Consider the following 17,935-nt stretch of genomic DNA (forward strand, 5'->3'; position numbering starts at 1 on the left):
TTTAGGCAACACATCTCACTTATTTCCATCCATGGTATATTTTTTGTAGAGTTTAATTGTCTTATTACAATCTACAAACCAAATGTAATATGCTTAATTCCAATCATGTAGGATTATAGCCATACATTACAGAAATATCCCTTGATAAATTCTACCTAAAGTGCTGTTTGATTTGATTAAATATATAACAAGACCAACTAAGAAGAAACCATCATAGATTTGAGTTTGCATGGATAGGCATCACTTTGTGACAGGAAGAAATCTGGTTTTTAGCTTTCCAGAAGCTGGTGTGCAAATGAGCTTTTTATCATCTGGAACCTTTAGAGAGCTGGGGGGGTTGAGTGAGATGTCTCACAGGCACTCTTCATTCCACAGGTTGCTTAACAAACTGTCATTTTCTTTTGTTCTTGTCCTTACGAAAGCGGTGACCAGGAGTGAATCCAGAGCGTCTATTTTGTGGTTGAAGTTGTATTTTGAATCTAAGTGAGAATTTCTTGCGCAATTTGTACTCTACAGAAGCACAAAATACGCAAGTTGTTGAGAAACTGTGCAGGTGAAATAGATGTGTATTGTTTAGCAAATTATAAACTACACATCCAAATGCAGTCCTACTCAGCTGACCAAATATAGCTGGTTTTTAGCCCAATTTTTCAGCTGGTCAGTGAAGCCTGAGAGTACTCCTTGCACCAGAGAATCAGTTTTCCAATATTATTTTGGTAATTTACCTTAAATGCTTGAGCTGGTGCAGCAGAAGGTTTGTGAGGAGTTTTGTTTTCCTGTCTTCAAATATCATACTTATTTATTGTTTCTATATTCAGTTTAACTGAAGAAATCTAACACGGGCTTTCTCTGATTTGGCTCTTTCAGGTGAACTTTTTCTCTAAAGAAAACTGTAATTTTAATTCTTTAAGTTTAAAATCTGTGGTGTAGTCTCTGGTTTTTTTACTGTCAAACTCTCAGTAGATCAGTGCCTAAGAGTTCAATGAAGTTAGTTTTGGCTTGTGCATATATCAGTAATATTCTGAATTGAATGACCATAGTAGACCAGTTGTTAACTGTTGGTTAACCAAAGGAAAGTTGTTCTACTTTGCATTTTATTGTTCCTCATTTTTTCTGAGGAATGATTAGTTATTTAAATAAGTAGAAATCTTTAAATTTGGAGGGCTTGTATTTCAAAAATCATTCTTGATGGCTTGTGATTGATAGAATCTTGTAAATTTGTGAAGTCAGGAAAATAGGCTCACGCTTCCAGTTTTTTTGAAAGTATTGCAAATACTTGCTGAAGCTAGTTTCTGTTATTAGCTCTAATTCTTTATTAAGATGCTTGAAATCTCATTTGCTAACTCTTGATGCAAATATCAAACTTAACCCTGTTTGAGGGCTCTAATATGTTTGTTGTGTTTGCTGAAATCACTTCCTGCCAACAGCTGAATGACGTACCTGTTTTCTGGCTTAACCTGCGGCATCCACTTGTCTGCCACAGCTTCTGTTACACTTGGTTAAAGGAAGTAACTCTTCTTAATGTTGCTTAACTTTCCTAAGAAATAGTTCTAATTGTAGTTATTTTGAAAGGCTTCAGCTCCCCTAGAACTCTGTTGTCATTGCCCTAGGTACTAAAACTAGAGTTGTCACCATTGTTTGTCAAGATAATGAAAGTATTACTGGAACAACTTAAAACTACTCTAATAGAGGTATATGTAGTTAGAGGTATATATAGTTTTGTCAGCTGCTAGTATTTGGCCTGCCCCACTGTTTTGGAAGAAATTAAATGTTTTAGAGATGTATTTATGTAATATTTAATCCAAAAATCAATACCAGTAGAGTTTAGTACTGTTTGAGTAAAAAGGGTTCCAGCATATTTATTCATTAGCACGCTTACAGATGCTGGTCTGGAACAACCTATCCAACTGAAATCTGATGCAATAAAAACAAACTAAGCTTTGTGTTTAATTTATGTTGTTTATTTATACATGCATATGTATTTACCTTTTTCATAAAAACCATAGTGATCTCTTTTAAACCAAACTTTTAAATAGGTGATTATATGTAAGCAGTCATGTAAGCACTCCTGATTGTACAGGAATTGCATCAAAATGATCGTCTTCCGAGCAGCATCATACATCGGTCAAAAGATGGATATTTACTTTATCTAGAGACTTGCAAGAAATACGTAGTTGTCACCCTTAGAGGATGGAGCTACTATTCTGTGAGAAAACTAAAGCGTATTTTCAGTTAACCAAAAGGCTTACTTGTACTTTCCTCTCAAATCGAGCATGGTTTATTAACAAAATCTTAATAAATGAACCAGGATAAAAGAAATTAAAAAAAAATAAATTTTGCAGCAATCAAATGAAAAAGACAGATGTAAAGGCTTTAACAAGCATATATTCAACCATGGCGATTAGCAAAACTTTATATATTTAAAATAAAGCATGACTGAATCTGTCTCCCTTCTCCTTTAATTCGCATATTGGGGAAATTTTGATGTGAAGAAGTGGTATTAAAGGAGAAAGTAAAGCCTTGCATAACAGGGATAAAAAAGGGTGTGAGTCTAAAAAGTTTGGGGAGGAAAAAGATTTTATAAGAAGTAATTAAGAACCAAGGTGATTATCTTTACTTAACATGAATCAGATCAAAAGTCTACTCACTGCAGGGGCCAGGAATGAGCAGGTGGTGTTGGAACATTTGGATGTTGAACTTCAAAAATACTTTTCTGTGTCATTCTTAATGTTAGCAGATGCGGATCAGCAGGTCTCATATGGATATGCATGAACAAGCAAGAGATCCAAAACAAGGGCAAGCAAGCCATTTGATAGATTTTTGTTAGTTGTATAATGCCAAATACATTATTTCAGCATTATTTACTCAGTGCTGTTTGACAGTTGGAGTAAAATACCTATGTTCATCTGTGATGTACTTTTTTTCTTTTTCTTTTTGGTGAGACTGGCTTTCCAATTATTATGCCTTCCTTTGAAGGTAGACATTCCACAACAAAACGCTTGCATGTCAGCATTTTACCAAACTCTTCCCTAAATACAATTGAATATGACTACATTCTCAGAATATCAATATAATTCTTTCCTGAGAAACTATTTTTCTAGCAGCCAAAAGCCTAATACTGACTTATTAATAGATAAAACATGTTTAACCTATTTATGAATTAGTATTCCAAGATGTGGGCTCTAGAGCTGATTTAAAAAAAAAAAATCCAATGCCCTCATAAATGTTGAGAAAAGGAGTAGCACATAAATACCCTTCTCAGTCTGGATTGAGCAAACTTGTTTGTTTTTCTACTGAAGCACCAATATGTTTTTTATATTCATACTGAATAGTGAGAAGTAGGTGAGGACAACATTTCAGAGGTGTGAAAGCATTGAGTCCCACTATTAGGAGATCTCACTGATAGATAAACACTGACATTGAGCCTGAAATTATATAGAAAGATATAAAAAACTAAACAGACTGATTTGTCATGAAGTTATCAAGCTGTAATATATTACTGGCCTGAATATTACTGACACATTGCAGAGAGGATTACTGTCATTCATTTTTGTATAAGATAATGGGAAACAATGATGAGGGAAAATCTAGGAGGAATTTTGGTAGTTAATCAGATCTAAGAAGGGAGAGGAAGTTAAACAAAATCATTTCACATAGACTATGAAATTGGAAAGTGTTTCTAATTTTTCCATACTTCCCCAAGGCCTCAGGTGATTGTGACCCTAACAAATAACCAAAATAACCCTGAGCATATTTAATGTATTATCATAAGATTGATTTGCAGAAGGAAATTACAAGTACTTCAGGACAGTCTAAATAAATGACACACGATGTCAGAAGACGTTAAACTGTCTGACTTTTAAAATCAGTCACATTTCTGTATTGGGAAAAACAGTAGGTCGGTATCACACTAGCATGTGCATCCTACAGAAGAAGGGCAAAGCAGCAGTCTTACTACTAATGAGGTTCATAGCATAAGGAGATACTCTCATTTTCAGTGCAGTGAAATTTTATGAAGACTTGGCTTCATCTGTAAATCTGGTCTTATTTTCATGCATTCTAACTGCATTTTAACCAGCTTTTTTCCTTTCCTTTTTTTCTCTCTTTGCATGCTTTCTTTCTTTTGTTTGAACATTAGGAGCAAAAGCGTATAGATGGCACCACCCGTGAGGTGAAAAAGGTTAGAAAAGCCAGGAACAGACGCCAGGAGTGGAATATGATGGCGTATGACAAAGAGCTTAGACCTGACAACAGGTTGTCTCAAAGTGTGTACCATGGAGCATCTTCCGAGGGATCACTGTCCCCAGATACTAGGTCTGTTTACAGCAAAGCTGTTTGTTATACCACCATTGTATGTTCAGAAATACTGAGTAGAATTAGATGTTTTTACAGGTTGGGAATAATTAGAATAGACAAAACATACAATGCATGTTTTAAAGTTGTTCTCAAATTATTTTAAAGCATAAATAACATAACAAATTCTGTAACAATTTTTTTCTTCCTCAGCTTCAGATGAGCATTTTGTTGTCATAATGTTATGCACTGTAGTGAAATAAGTGTTTGCTGCATGCTTCATGTTTGATCTTGAGTAGTTGTAGTTACAAAAGCATTTCAGTCTGTCTCTACTAGATAATGGCAGTGCCTCTTCCTTCGTGTCTAGTTTGTCGTATATTATGCTGCTGATAGCTTAATAAATATTTTTCTGTGATCTACTCAGTTGAGCATACTTTTGCTTCTAACAGAATGCTTTAATGGGTGAATAGTTCAGCTTTATTGATGTTATATTTGTCTAAAAAGCAAGCTACAAAACCAGATGCAACATTATTGCTTGAAATAGCAGAAATCTCTGCTTGGAGACACACAGCAGAATTCATCTTCGTTGACTGAGATTCCCTTTGAGCTCAGTGGGAGTTACCTTCTCCTGGTGTGCACAGAAGTCTGAGTTTTTTCACTAAGCTGGTCTCACTAGAGGACTTTCCCACTTATTTTCTCTCCTCTGTCTGTTGTAGTTAATTGCTAGCAGTAATGTTAGGAATAAATAGAATCTACTGGAAAAAGTGCGTGACAATTGAGTGTTTAAATTGTTGCATGGCTAGGTTGAGGAAGCAGCCACCACTGCAAAAGTGTGGACTGATAACTTTGGTCCGCTGTCCAGTGGAGATTAACTTAAAAAAAAAAAAGAAAATCTGCTCAGAACTTGGTATATGTAATGTTTTGGTCTTTGTGAAGAGTAATCATCTTGTAATTGAAACAAAAAATTTAAAGAAAATTGCTACTGCTGTTTCAATAATATATTCAGACCCCCTCTCTCTGTCTGAAATCCTTTAATCACCAATATTTTTTTTTTTTTTTTACAGTTTCTAATGCAAAACATTGTCTCCTGTTTGTCAGTCTGTAATGTTTCATTAAGACTATGCTTTCCATAGGTTGATCTGGTAAAATGACATTGATGTGCAGCTATCAAGTGCAAGATGTGCATTTTTTTCATCATGAGTTCTGTGTTTCACACATTTTGAGTCTTTTTCCAGCCATAACACCTTGCTTCCAGGATTCCCAAGTTTAAATAATTGTATTGCAGTGATTTGTTTTTATCTCCCAGCAATGTCAACATGTATTTGACTGTTTGCAGATATCCATAATATTTGCAGTCTGTGTGATTTTTTTAAGCAGAAACTGTAGGATGCATCATTATGTTGGATATAGATGTTGTGGTATGACAGATATCTTGTACTTACATAAGCCTTTCAAATTTTATGATGTATGGAGAACTTTAAATTTCAGTGAATCAAATATCAGTGACTGAATCCTGAACTCTGTTTTACATGCATGAAGGGTTAATTTTGTGAGTGGTAGTGAGGTGGAGAGAAGGTTTTCTATTTTTTTTATCTTGAGGTAGTCTTAGCTGTAGGAACTAAGCTATAAAAAATCCCATACATATAGAAATAAGTACTGGTTTCAGAGACATTTTTATACTGACAGCTACTGCACGAGCAGTGTTTTATAAATAAGGTCCCAAAGAAGTGTATTTGGCTATATTGTGATTCTTTTTTAGTGCTAAAGTAAAAAAAAAAGCTCATGTTTCTTCTCGTTTGCTAATTGTAAGACACATTAAACGTTGACATCCAAGTGTCCAGACTGTGGCAATTTACAATGTATTTGTTATACTTATTGTACTTTAGAGAGAGAAACACAAGCTGAATCCAAACAGAAACCAGCAAATTAATGTGAGAAAAGTAAGAACAAGAAAAGAAGAGTGGGAGAGAAGGAAAATGGGCATTGAGTTCATGAGTGACGCAAAGAAAATGGAACAGGCAGGAAGCATGAAAGAGGACAAAATGCCCAAAGGGTTTGTCATTTTGTTTTACTCAAAGCCCTGGCTTTTTGTTGCTTACCTTGCTTCCAGTCTTACAGATAAGTGCATCAGTTTACTGTGTTCACTAAAAGCCAGCTTGCACGATTGTTTGTTACTAAAACAACTATTTGCAGTAATGGGATGAAGAGATCCTTTTGCTCCCTCTCTTGGGCTGATTTGACAGAGCATCCTAGACTTTGTATCTTTATGAACTCTCTGCTCAACTAATATTTACGTTTCCCAGTTTCTCTAAGCCTGTCCAGCAAAATTAATTGTGCAAACAAAATAAAAAGGATTTTCTAACTTTTGAAACTGGTTTTCTCTGCTTTGGTAAAATGTATTCTTCTGCATAATTATGAGTGCTTGCAATATTGCTTTCCTTTTTCTGCTGCCATTGTTAACTTAAGGCAGGCCTGATAAGTTTTATCATTTCAAACAATGGACTGTCAAAATCATTGACAAAAACAATATGCCTCCTTATGGCTACTAAAGAACTCTAAAATCTGGAGAAAGCTCTAAATTTTTTTTGCCTTTCTAAAAGTCTGCATTATAGGAGGACATTCTACATGCAGCTAGTATGCTGAAATATTGAAAACATTCAGTTTTAGTCCTTTTATGCTGACTTGTCAGACTAATTTATTTTCAAGTCGTGTTAAGCTGAACCGTGATTTTTTTGTTGCATTTGTTCTTGTGCTTTCTGTGGACTTACAAGGGAATGGTGCTTGATAATCGGGGAGTCCTGTTGCAAGAAAAATAATTCTGATTGCATTCTTTTTAGCTTTTCTTGTGAGGTATTTAGATAATACCCTGTTACGCTCACATAATCTGTTCTTCTGCATCCATTTACTTTAATTTTAGGTCCCATGCATCTGATGTTACAGATTATTCTTATCCTGCTACTCCGAATCATTCCCTCCATCAGCAGATAGCAATGCCTTCATATGGAACAGGAGATGGTCCACAGTACATGGCAGCATCCCAAAGCCATGAGCATGAATACAGACCACCTTCCACCACTGTACGACATGCTACTTTAAACAGACCTCAGCAACCACCTCCACCTCCACCCCAGCCTTCAGATGGCCAACATAGCTCAGTACCTGTGGTACCAGCAGAATATGGGTAAAACTCCTGATTTATTCCAGTGGATTCTTGACAAAACTAGAGGGATGCATGTTTTTCATAACCATCATAACATGTAATGCATACACACAAAAAGACCCCAAATACATTAGTTATCTCCCTGGGGAGGATAGAGAAAAATGGGTATAATTTCTGTGTATGAACTGAATTTAAGTGAAGAAATAGTGAAAGCAGAAATAATGAACTGTGTGTTGAATGTGGTGAAATCAATATGCTTGTAAAATATTAAGGGTTCCTAATATAATATGAAAAAGGGGATAATTTTCCTTTGAAGTGGAAAATAGTTACAGTGTAATTTGAATAATATTTTAAACTTCAGGAAATGTGCAGAAAAAGTATTGGTGAATGTGATCAACGTGGCAGTCTGTGTTGCATCCCTGAAATGACTTTTTAAAGGAGCTTATGACAGAATTGGAAGGGATCTCCTTAGACACAGAATCAAGTTCCCTGCTGCCAGACACCTCCATAATTCAAGATACGAATTTATCAAACTCCTATGTAGATATTTTGCCTGAATGCATTCTGAAGGAAGGCTTGCTCCAGAATACTGGCTCTCCAATAGCAAGAAAACATCTGTTTTCTAACCAGTCTGTGCCTGTTTGTTCTCTTGCTTAAATAGCTTAAACTTTCAAGTTGTAACCCCAGGAAAGTTGTAATCATTCTTGCCTGTGTTGTTTTAAACTAAGCAAGCCAAGGTTTTTCAGCCTCGCTTGATGCCTCCTGGGATAGCATTTGCCCAATTCATGACTGTATCATGCTGTAGATGACTCAGTTATGCTATGATTGACTGCTTCAACTTGCATTTTCTCTGTTATTTCCAGTTTATAACAGAAATACTTGTGCTTAGTCCCCAGGTACATGACCATTGTCAGCGTATCACAGTTGTGATACATTGACATGTATCACTGAATGTCATCAGTAACTTTCCTTCAACTCCTGTCTCCTATATCTAGTTCTTTACCTACTTCATAACTCTTATATTAATTCCCATTTTTTCCGCTTAAGAATTCTTTTAATGACATTTTAACAAAGAAATTAGCTCTTCCCTGTTCCTCCTCTTTAAAGTATCAATCAGATGTATCAATTTAATTAAATAATATTTAAATTGATAAACTTGACTAAAGAAGCACATGAGATGCATGATATACCTTTGGGTAAATCTTTCCATTCATACTTTCCGTTGTCCTCCATGCCTATGTCTTTTCTTATCTCTCAATATTTGTTCTAACACTTGGTCTTCTATGAAGTGATACGCATAGTCTACAGTTTTCTTGGTCCCTTCTTCATCATAGGCATTGCACTTAATATTCTCACAGAGGAGTTGTTTAGTAACAAATACAGCTTTATACTTAACTAGGCAGGAGTATTAAGATAAAAATCTCTCTTTGTGGAGTGCTGAAAGGACACTGCCTCTAACTTCGTCATCTGCCTTAAATCTCAATGTATTATCAGTATTTGACAATTCATATGTTTATAATCACTTGCATATTTAACGCACCAGTTTAAATTCCTTTTGATTTTTGTTTTAGCTGAGGTTGGATGAGAGCAGTTTTAAGGGGTGATGATTCTCTAAATCCTGACTTTCAATGCATTAAATGTTTTTGTTCTGTTTTATATAGGATGCTTCCAGCTCAGATGGTGGATTATTACAATCCTACAGGTCCTCCCCCTCCTCCTCCTCCCCCTATGATTCCTTCAGCACAAACTGCATTTGTTAGTCCCCTTCAGCTTCCTGTACCACCTTCCCATTCTGGACTGGTGACTGGCTCTACATATGCAGCTACTCATCCTCCTCCTTCTAGTGGGCTTGTTGTCACTGCTCCTCCTCCTCCCGGCCCACCTCCTCCCCCTCCAGGCCCTCCTGCTACAGGGTCATCCCTCTCTTCCTCCCCAATGCATGCTCCTCCAGCTACAGAGGCAAAACGTCATGAACCTGCGCAGCCGCCAATAAGTGATGCACGGAGCGATCTTCTTGCTGCCATTCGAATGGGTAAGTGGACACTGAGTGTTAGATATTTCTTTTTTTCAATGAAAGCACTGTGTTTTCCAGTGATCTGAGTTCATGCTTCTGTTCCCAGCTGGGCAGAATGTCATTGAGAGACTAGTTAACCATAGGTACCACGCACCTGTTCTAACATTTGTCAACCCTGACTTTGGGTCTTATTCTAATGCCTAAAGATGTACAGCTTTGTCAGACATGTTCTAGTGGTTGTGTGGACATAATCAAATGAAAACAGTACTTATGTTCATTACATAAAGTAGCCAGTAGATATACATGGATTTTTGCTTCTGTTCAAAAGAACTAAGTTATCCAACACCAGGCTTCAGCCCACTGATTTTTAACCAGTGACTAATGGCTGTTCCTGACTTTGCTTACAATATGGAGCTGTAGGTGTAATGCTATTTCCAAATACAATTACGAAAACTTTCATCTTCAGATCAAAAGGACCCCTACAGTCTTGAATGTTTAGTTTTAACATATTGTTGGCAGTTTTAGAAGTCTAGAAGTACTCAGTCTCTGAGAATGGATTCCAATCTGCCTTTTTTGCCTTTCTCTCTTCCTTGCTCAGGGAGGCTATCTAACTCAGTGGGGTTTTTTGTTTTCCTTCTTCCTGAATATGTTGTTGTGTCGTGGTTTAACCCCAGCCAGCAACTCACCCTTGCCCTTCCCAGTGGGATGGGGAGGAGGATTGGGGAAAAAAAAGTAAGACTCGTGGGTTGAGATAAGAGCAGTTTAATAACTAAACTAAAATAAAATGTAATACTAACTAATAATAATAATATAATAGTAATAATAATTGTAATGAAAAGGAATATAACAAAAAAAAGAGAAATAAACCCAAGAAAAGACAAGGGATGCACAATACAATTGCTCACCACCCGCTGACCGATGCCTGAGCAGCAATCTGCCCCTCCCAGCCAACTCCCCCCTGTTTATATACTGAGTATGACGTTCTGTGGTGTGGAATACCCCTTTGGCTAGTTTGGGTCAGCTGTCCTGACCATGCTCCCTCCCAGCTTCTTGCACACCTGCTTGCTGGCAGAGCATGGGAAACTGAAAAGTCCTTAACTTAGGGTAAGTGCTACTGAGCAACAACTAGAACATCAGAGTGTTATCAACATCATTCTCACACTAAATCCAAAACACAGCACTGTACCAGCTACTAAGAAGAAAATTAACTCTATCCCAGCCAAACTCAGGATGTGTTAGAATACAAAAAACTCGCCAATAACAATATGAATTTTAAAATCTCTTGTGCAGAAAACTTTGTCTGAGAGTAATTGTCTCTACAGGAATTCAGCTGAAAAAGGTGCAGGAGCAACGTGAGCAAGAAGCAAAGCGAGAGCCTGTTGGAAATGATGTGGCAACCATCCTTTCAAGACGCATTGCCGTGGAATACAGTGATTCTGATGATGATTCAGAGTTTGATGAGAACGATTGGTCAGATTGAACCTGGTCCAAGCCCAGTGGCAAGTTCATTAAATACTTGGCTGCAGTGATTGCTTTCTTAGCAAGATGTAAGGCAGGATGTTGACATGTATTAAGGCTAGTGATCGAAGTACTAAAATTGAATTGGTATTATTCAGAATGCTGTAGCTTAGCAACTCTGGTAATAATGATGTGATTATGCTTATGCAGATCAGAAACTTGTCTTACTTTCAGTATTTACAGCATAATACTTAAGTGCCACTAAATGTAGCAAATCATGTGCTGCGTGCAAAATACGCTGCAGTTGTTGCACTGTTACAGAACCAGCATTTTATTTTACTTTCCTGATCTTGAAGGGATAAAATACATTTTTTTGACTTTACATCTTAATCTTTTAATTATGTAAGCAACTTAGGTACTTGTGAATTGGTCTGGTTGTTAGTCTTTGAGGGCAGTTAACTATATGACTGGGTGAAGTGCTGTGTTCCATAAATATGACTTTTAGCTTTTTTATTAGCTACTAATTATGCCCACCTTAGTCTATTTTTAATCACTTCTTGGCTTAGGTTTTTTTGCATACAGAATTGATTTGATATAATCTTTTTATCTTAAAAATGTAGCAGATGATGAAATGTATGCTTTGAAGTATGAATCCACATGATCCAAAATTAACATTTTGTGAGCAGACTGGATAAGTTTGTAACAGCACCAGCTCTAGGTTGCTGGCTGCTTGTTGGGTAGAGTGCTGGGGGGTCTCAGGTAGGTAGCGGATGCAAGTCAACGTTACGAATGAAAGTTAAAATACGTGTAGAGCTTTTCAGTTTTACGATACAGATCAACTAGATGCAAAGACTTCAGGATAGACCTGATTGAAGCCATAGGATTATTGCAGTATAGAAGTGTTACTCTTATTACTAAAGATTGGAACAGTCCAGATCTAGCAATCAGATACATTTCACAAGTATTAAACTTGGTCTTTATGCCTGTAGGTATAAATGTTTGTAAATAAGTTTTGTTGTTGTTTATTTGTACATGTGTAGTCATGACAGATCGTTTTCCGTTTCCTGTAGCACGTTTACTCAAAACTACTATTACTTTGAATGTATTTCTTTCCACATACACCCATTGATAAAACATTGGCAATTAAAGCAGTTTTAATGGCTATTTAGGTACTATGCCATATATATACACTTATTTGCTCCTTCCCTAGGAACAATTGCTGCCATGCAGTCTGCTTTGGCTGTCTCTGTTTTCTTTAAAAATAATTCCTTTTTTTTCACGGTACAGTATTAAAATGTTTTTTTTGTTTTTGTTTTTTCTTTCTTCTGGACCAAGAGTCAGGCTGCTGCTTTGCCTAATGAGGCTTTTAAAAATGTATTCATAGCAGAGGAAGAGTTCTTTCCTTACCAGATTACAGTTTTAATCTTTGTAACTGAAGTCTGTGTAATTCCAGGTCTAACATTTGGTAAACCTCCTTTGTTCTGTGAGGCCCTGTCTGTTCTTAAAAAAAAAAAAAAGGATGTAAAATAAAAAGAGAAATGGAAGATAATAATCTAACCTGTGTTTACACAATTAAGAGTTTTAGTCCTGAGAATGTAACGGTCTAACACGATGTTTGCATGCAAACTGCTGGCTACTGCATTGCTGTTTAATCTGCGTATGATTTTTTCAGTCTGTGGTGGCTGTCTTTATGGTGGGGTGGTAACATGCTGCCTCAATGTTGGTGTTAAAATTTATGACATAAAGTACGACCAATCTCTGCATAGTGGTGAGCAACTACAGCTCTTGGTAATTGGTGGCAGCTGAAAGTACTCGTCTCGGTTTCAGTTGGAGGTGGTTTTGTCTTTGCCTTAAAATGCAGAGCTGAAGTCTGCTTTATTTTGTGTCCTGGAGTCTGAGGTCTGTGTGTCCACCACAGAGGACAGAATTTAGGCCATAGCCTGATGGTGGTTTTTATCACTGTATGAGAGATGGTTTGTTCTGATCATCATGGTGTGCTTGCACAGTGGCTTGCAAAATGATTCTTTGGACGTGTAGGCTAAAAGTGCAACTGGGACTGCAGGGTTACATCGCTGTATAGGTGGGGAGAGTAGTCTCAGTATGCTTTTAATACATGCTGAAATGAAATATCTCAGCAGAAAATTCTTTCCAATCTACTGAAATTTGATATGACAGAAGATATATTTTATGAGCACAGAAGTTGGGTGTGTCTGAAATTTTGTAATTTGTGTTAATTTTAAATAATAAGCATTAAACAAGCAATCAGTTGTGACCAGTTAAGATAGCGTAGATTTTTCAGTCATAGCAGCCAGCCTGTTTTTCTGAACCTGCAATGTTGTCATTTTCCTTTCGGTATTTTATTAATAAAATGTGAATTGAATTTAGTAATGTAAACTAACATTATTCTAGGCTGTTTTTATCAGTTTTATCATACTTTGGGTTGTGAATAAGTAAGAAATATGAATAAAATCTCACTTTTGAGCCTGTCTTTCTTTCCTTAGATTAGTAAGATTTTGCTATTAATCTTCATCCCTTATTGATAAATAACGGAAATGAAAATGTAAGGCTTCCAAATGCTATCTGTGATCCCAGGAACCATGATTTTACTGGGATGGAGGCTGGAGTCTACAAAACCAGACTCTTTAAGGTACTGCTGCTCCTCCTAACATGCATACTTCTTTGTTCTTTTGCAACCTTGATTCAAGCTCCAAGTTGAAGTTCTTGGCTGGTGTAAACAGGTATTAATTTCCCTACAGGTAGCTTTAATTTTTTTTCAGTGAAATGCATTAAACAGCAGCTTTGCTTCCAGAAAGAACAGGGCAGAATGTATGAGTTGTATTAGCAAGTCCCCTTCCCCACTTTTTTGAGTAAGAAAGAGTCTTTGTAGGTTAATGACACCAAGCACAATATTTTAAGATGCCAACCCATGTCTGCCTACTAGAAAAATATTTTTAATTTAATCTTTTAATTGTAATCAGGTTAAAACCTGGTACGGTAACAGGAGAGGCTTTTCATCATACTGGGAAGAACTTGCATAAAACAATTGTGTGATGTAGTAGCCTAGTTGTAAATTAAACAGATTTGTTTATGCATCTTAGACGTGGTTGTTTCCTGGGAAAATAAATTAATCTTTACTCTGTTCAACTGAAAATTCCAGTCCCTCTGGCGCTCGGTTCTTATTTCACTGAAAATTTGCCTCTTTGATTTGAACTTAATTCAGGTAATTTAGAGCAAAGGCACCAATTCTACATAGAAACTGAATATACAAGCTTGCAATTTTGGTTCAAAGGCTGTCTTAGTAAAGCATGTATAACTGCTCGTTTATCAGTTGGGGTTGGAGTTAGGACTGACGAGCACTCAGCATACTGCCTCTACAGCTTTCATGGTTGTCTTTTGAATGTTAAAAAATATTTCCATGTGACTAAACTGACATCAGTTGGATTTTTGGGTATTTCAGATTTCTCTGTACTAAGATGAACTGCATGAAGAAGAAAAAAAATCTTTATTGTAAGAGAGGTGCATGCGGTTCAGAACAAGCTCAAAATTGAGCTCGTTTGTGGTATGCAGATGGAGTTGGGAGGAGGGGAAATGACTCCTTGGGAAATTGGTTCTTGTGATGTATTTTGCAGGTATGTTATCTCTCATGTGCCAGGCATTGTTTTAATAATGAAGAGGTGTTCCCTTCCACTTGAAACAACACACCTAAGGATATGGCAAATGTGTAATTTCTAAAAATGTTTAAAATCTCACTGTAAACTGAACTGAGTATAAACCTGATGATAACGAAAATTTCATTAGAATCTTGTGGCTGGAAGCTGAAGTTGCACAAATTCAGTCTTGAGCTGAGGTACTATTTCCTAGCAGTGGAGTAAAATAGATATTAGAACAGCTTATCCAAAGATGGCTTTGACAGTGATTTTTTTTTTTTTTTTTTTTTTTAAGGTGACGTTACACTTTTTTCGTCCTGAAAAACCAAATAAACAGCAATCCAACCTGCTGCTGCAGTCTGCTTTGCGGAAAGGTTCTTGCCCTGTGGGGGCAGCCAGCCTGAATTGTTAATTCTGAGTCTTGAGTTTGAGGCGTTCCTGATATGAGTACATACATACAGACACACACACAAGTCCAAGGATTTTCAGCATCTTGAGGCAGCTCTGTATTCAGGTACTTAAGCATTGTCAGTGTGCTCAGTGATATACGGGGAATGAAAGTAAATTATGATCCCTGCTAGAATCCCTCAGGCCCCGGTGTCTGCCACAGAATAGTCAGGAGTGACTTGAGCTTGTCACTGAACACCCTTCCCAATTCCCTTGGACTTTAAAGGAAGTGGAACTCTGGAAGGACTGTGGGTTTCCACTTGACCATCATGCACGAAAGAGGCGAAGAAAAAGAATGAGAACGCTGAAAAAAATGTCCTTTAAAACAGGGAGAAGGAATTTCATATTTTGCTTTCTCTACTAATAGGTAGAGACAAAGAGTGGTTTTTCGTGTGCTATCAAGTATCTGTAGGTTTGTCTGGAGAAATGTGTTCTCATCTGTGGGTGACACAGGTGTGTGCTCCTGCGTGTGGAAAGCAGTCTCATACGTTTGTGCTGGACTGGGCTTTTTTTTAGCTACATAAGAAAACAAGTAGCCCCTAAGAGATTCTTAGCTAAATATAGTAGTCTCTTTGGAGATTAGTTCTTACTGCTGCAGATAAATAGAGAAGTTCTTATCTGATTAGCCAGAGCAGGGAGGAGTACTGCACTTTTCTCTTGGTGAGGGGTCACATGCAGAGTGCTTTGGAGATTAGAGCTGAGGGCAACTGTTCCCGAGATGTCTCAACAGCTTGTCTTAGATGCGTTCCCTTTCCGAGTCACTCAGCATTTTCAATTGCTCACATGCTGTAATACCACATGAAAACTCTCTGCCCCGTTCAGCAATCACTGACATTGCCAATGCAGTGTAGGGTAAAGGAAGGAAGGTTAACGGATAGTCCCTTATCAGTTGCCTTTCTCAGACTTGCTGAATGGCCTGCGCCCATTGCTTGTCACCCTTCACAAACTGGATGCAGTCACCAGCCGTTGTAGAAATGCCTTTGCTCTCCTGAAGTCAACAGCCCAGTGCTGATTGTCACCTGCAGCCTGTCCCTCTGCATCCTTCTCTCTTGAGTCTCTTCCTTCTGGTTTTTAATGGTTTGCATGTTACCAGCCAAGGACCTTCCCATTCCCGGCTTCAGCAGGACCTACAGTTTGGTTGGTTGGACGTGGTTTCTTTCCCTTGAATAGATTCTTGTTCTGTGACTGTGCTGGTAGCAGTGGATGTTACAAGGGGTGCAGCTTCCGAGTACAGGGCCTTTCTCTCCCACCGAGGAGGATGATGGTAGTAGCAGGATCGTTTATCATAGGCTTAGCTTGGTGACGAAATGTGAATCTTTCTGAAGTTACTGCTCATTCCAACCGTGTGAGGCCTCACCTTAACTTCGCTTGGGACACTCTTTCAGATTTGTTTGTATTTATTTTCTCTGGTCTGTGTTTTTGGTGTTTTCAGCTACACCTGGATTGGTTTGTTTTTCTGTTCTGTTTGGGTTTTCTTCCAAATTTAGCATACTTCCTAAAACACTTGTTTTCTTAGGGTGCCTTCATGCAGCTGGCTAAACTGCTTCTGATTGCCATTATATTGTAAATATTATTTCTGTATTTGAGGAAGAAGGATTTGTGTGTGTGTGTGTGTTTCATATTCTCAGAATGACAACCAAAATAACACTTTCTAGACTGTCTGTAAAAGTTTCCCCAGAAATTTATTTCTGTGTGATTTCTGTTTATGGCACGTTTTGCTCTAACAAAGATTTAGAAGTTTTGCTTACAGCAGTTAGTGAGCTTTTTGGATTGCTGTGAAGAACTCTTGTATGGGTTCATCAAAATATTTAATCTGACTGTGACAGGAGAACATTAAGGTATGTAATGTGTGCAGCGCTATGTGGAATGTGTATATTGTAATACTGACATACACGTGGATCTTGATTATTTATATGTCAATGGTTTCTAGGGGCATTTGGAGTTTACTTTAAAATATATGAATCCTGCTGGCTGGTTGCTTCTCCCAGTAACCACTCACTGATTTGCCATAACTGTTGAAAACCACCATTGTGACATTTCACAAATCTTTTAAGAAAGATAAGCAAGATAGCTGCCTTGTATCCAACTGACTTCCATCAGACACATTCTTACATGAAAAAAACTGATTATCTCATTTTTGTTCATCCTCTGTATTCTCTTCAAAACCCTCACTGACTGTCAAGTCACCCTTTACTTTTTAAATTAAGAGCCATCTTCATTCTTTAAGTTGACATGGTCTATCTAGGAAACTGAATTTTGGCCTACCACATGCTTTAAGTAAAGGACACTCCATCCCTTTCTTGTGGTGCCCCTCCTGACCTATATTCCTTGCTATGTTTCTAGAATTTATATGAATTATTTATATGGCATGATAGACTTACTTCATGCTTTGCCAAAAGAGATAATAAATCCTCACTTTAGGGATTTTCAAACCTAGTTAAAATATACCAAATTGTGAGGCAGCTGCTAACAACTAGAATTATTTGAGATAAGAGACATGGGAGTTGTCTAGCTGTAACATTGCTTCTTACTTACTGTGTTACCAGAGAAAAAGCATTTAAGTACAGGATGCCTCACTTAAATGGGGAGAATAACATCACAGATCTGTGGCATTCTTCTCTCTCTTAAATGGGAGGTAGGACAATAGAGATTTTTAGGACAGAGATGGAGAAGAAGAGAAAGGCCAGGATTTTTCATGGGGTAAACGATAGGAGAAGCTGTTTCAGTGAATAATTGATGATACTTCTCTTTGTATTTGTTTTATTTTATCTCCATACAGAAACACCCTCTGAATGGTGAGGCTAAGTTTTAACCTTCTCCCTGAAGATCACCTTCCCTATTTTATTCTCTTCACCTTATCAGCTGCAGTATGTAATGACCTTTCTCTTTGATTCAGCCATCTGCCTGCTTCAGCTT

The 17,935-nt window shown here is 37.3% G+C and overlaps 1 protein-coding gene across 4 annotated transcripts in view; it reads left to right on the forward strand.

Moving 5' to 3' along the window:
- WASF3 (WASP family member 3) overlaps positions 1-13,406 on the forward strand; it is a 76,136-nt gene extending 62,730 nt beyond the window's left edge. For 3 of the 4 annotated variants that reach the window (XM_050897317.1, XM_050897309.1, XM_050897324.1), the window contains 4 exons: positions 4,139-4,314; positions 7,211-7,474; positions 9,115-9,485; positions 10,790-13,406. In XM_050897317.1, the coding sequence (XP_050753274.1) occupies positions 4,139-4,314; positions 7,211-7,474; positions 9,115-9,485; positions 10,790-10,947 (969 nt within the window). In that variant the 3' untranslated portion in view covers positions 10,948-13,406. Of the gene's footprint in view, positions 1-4,138; positions 4,315-6,179; positions 6,347-7,210; positions 7,475-9,114; positions 9,486-10,789 lie in introns of all 4 variants that reach the window. The other variant, XM_050897333.1, reaches the window with a different exon arrangement.
- The last annotated feature ends 4,529 nt before the right edge of the window (positions 13,407-17,935 follow it).

Source organism: Gymnogyps californianus, chromosome 1 (assembly GCF_018139145.2).
Source record: "Gymnogyps californianus isolate 813 chromosome 1, ASM1813914v2, whole genome shotgun sequence".
In the NCBI taxonomy this organism is placed as follows: domain Eukaryota; kingdom Metazoa; phylum Chordata; class Aves; order Accipitriformes; family Cathartidae; genus Gymnogyps; species Gymnogyps californianus.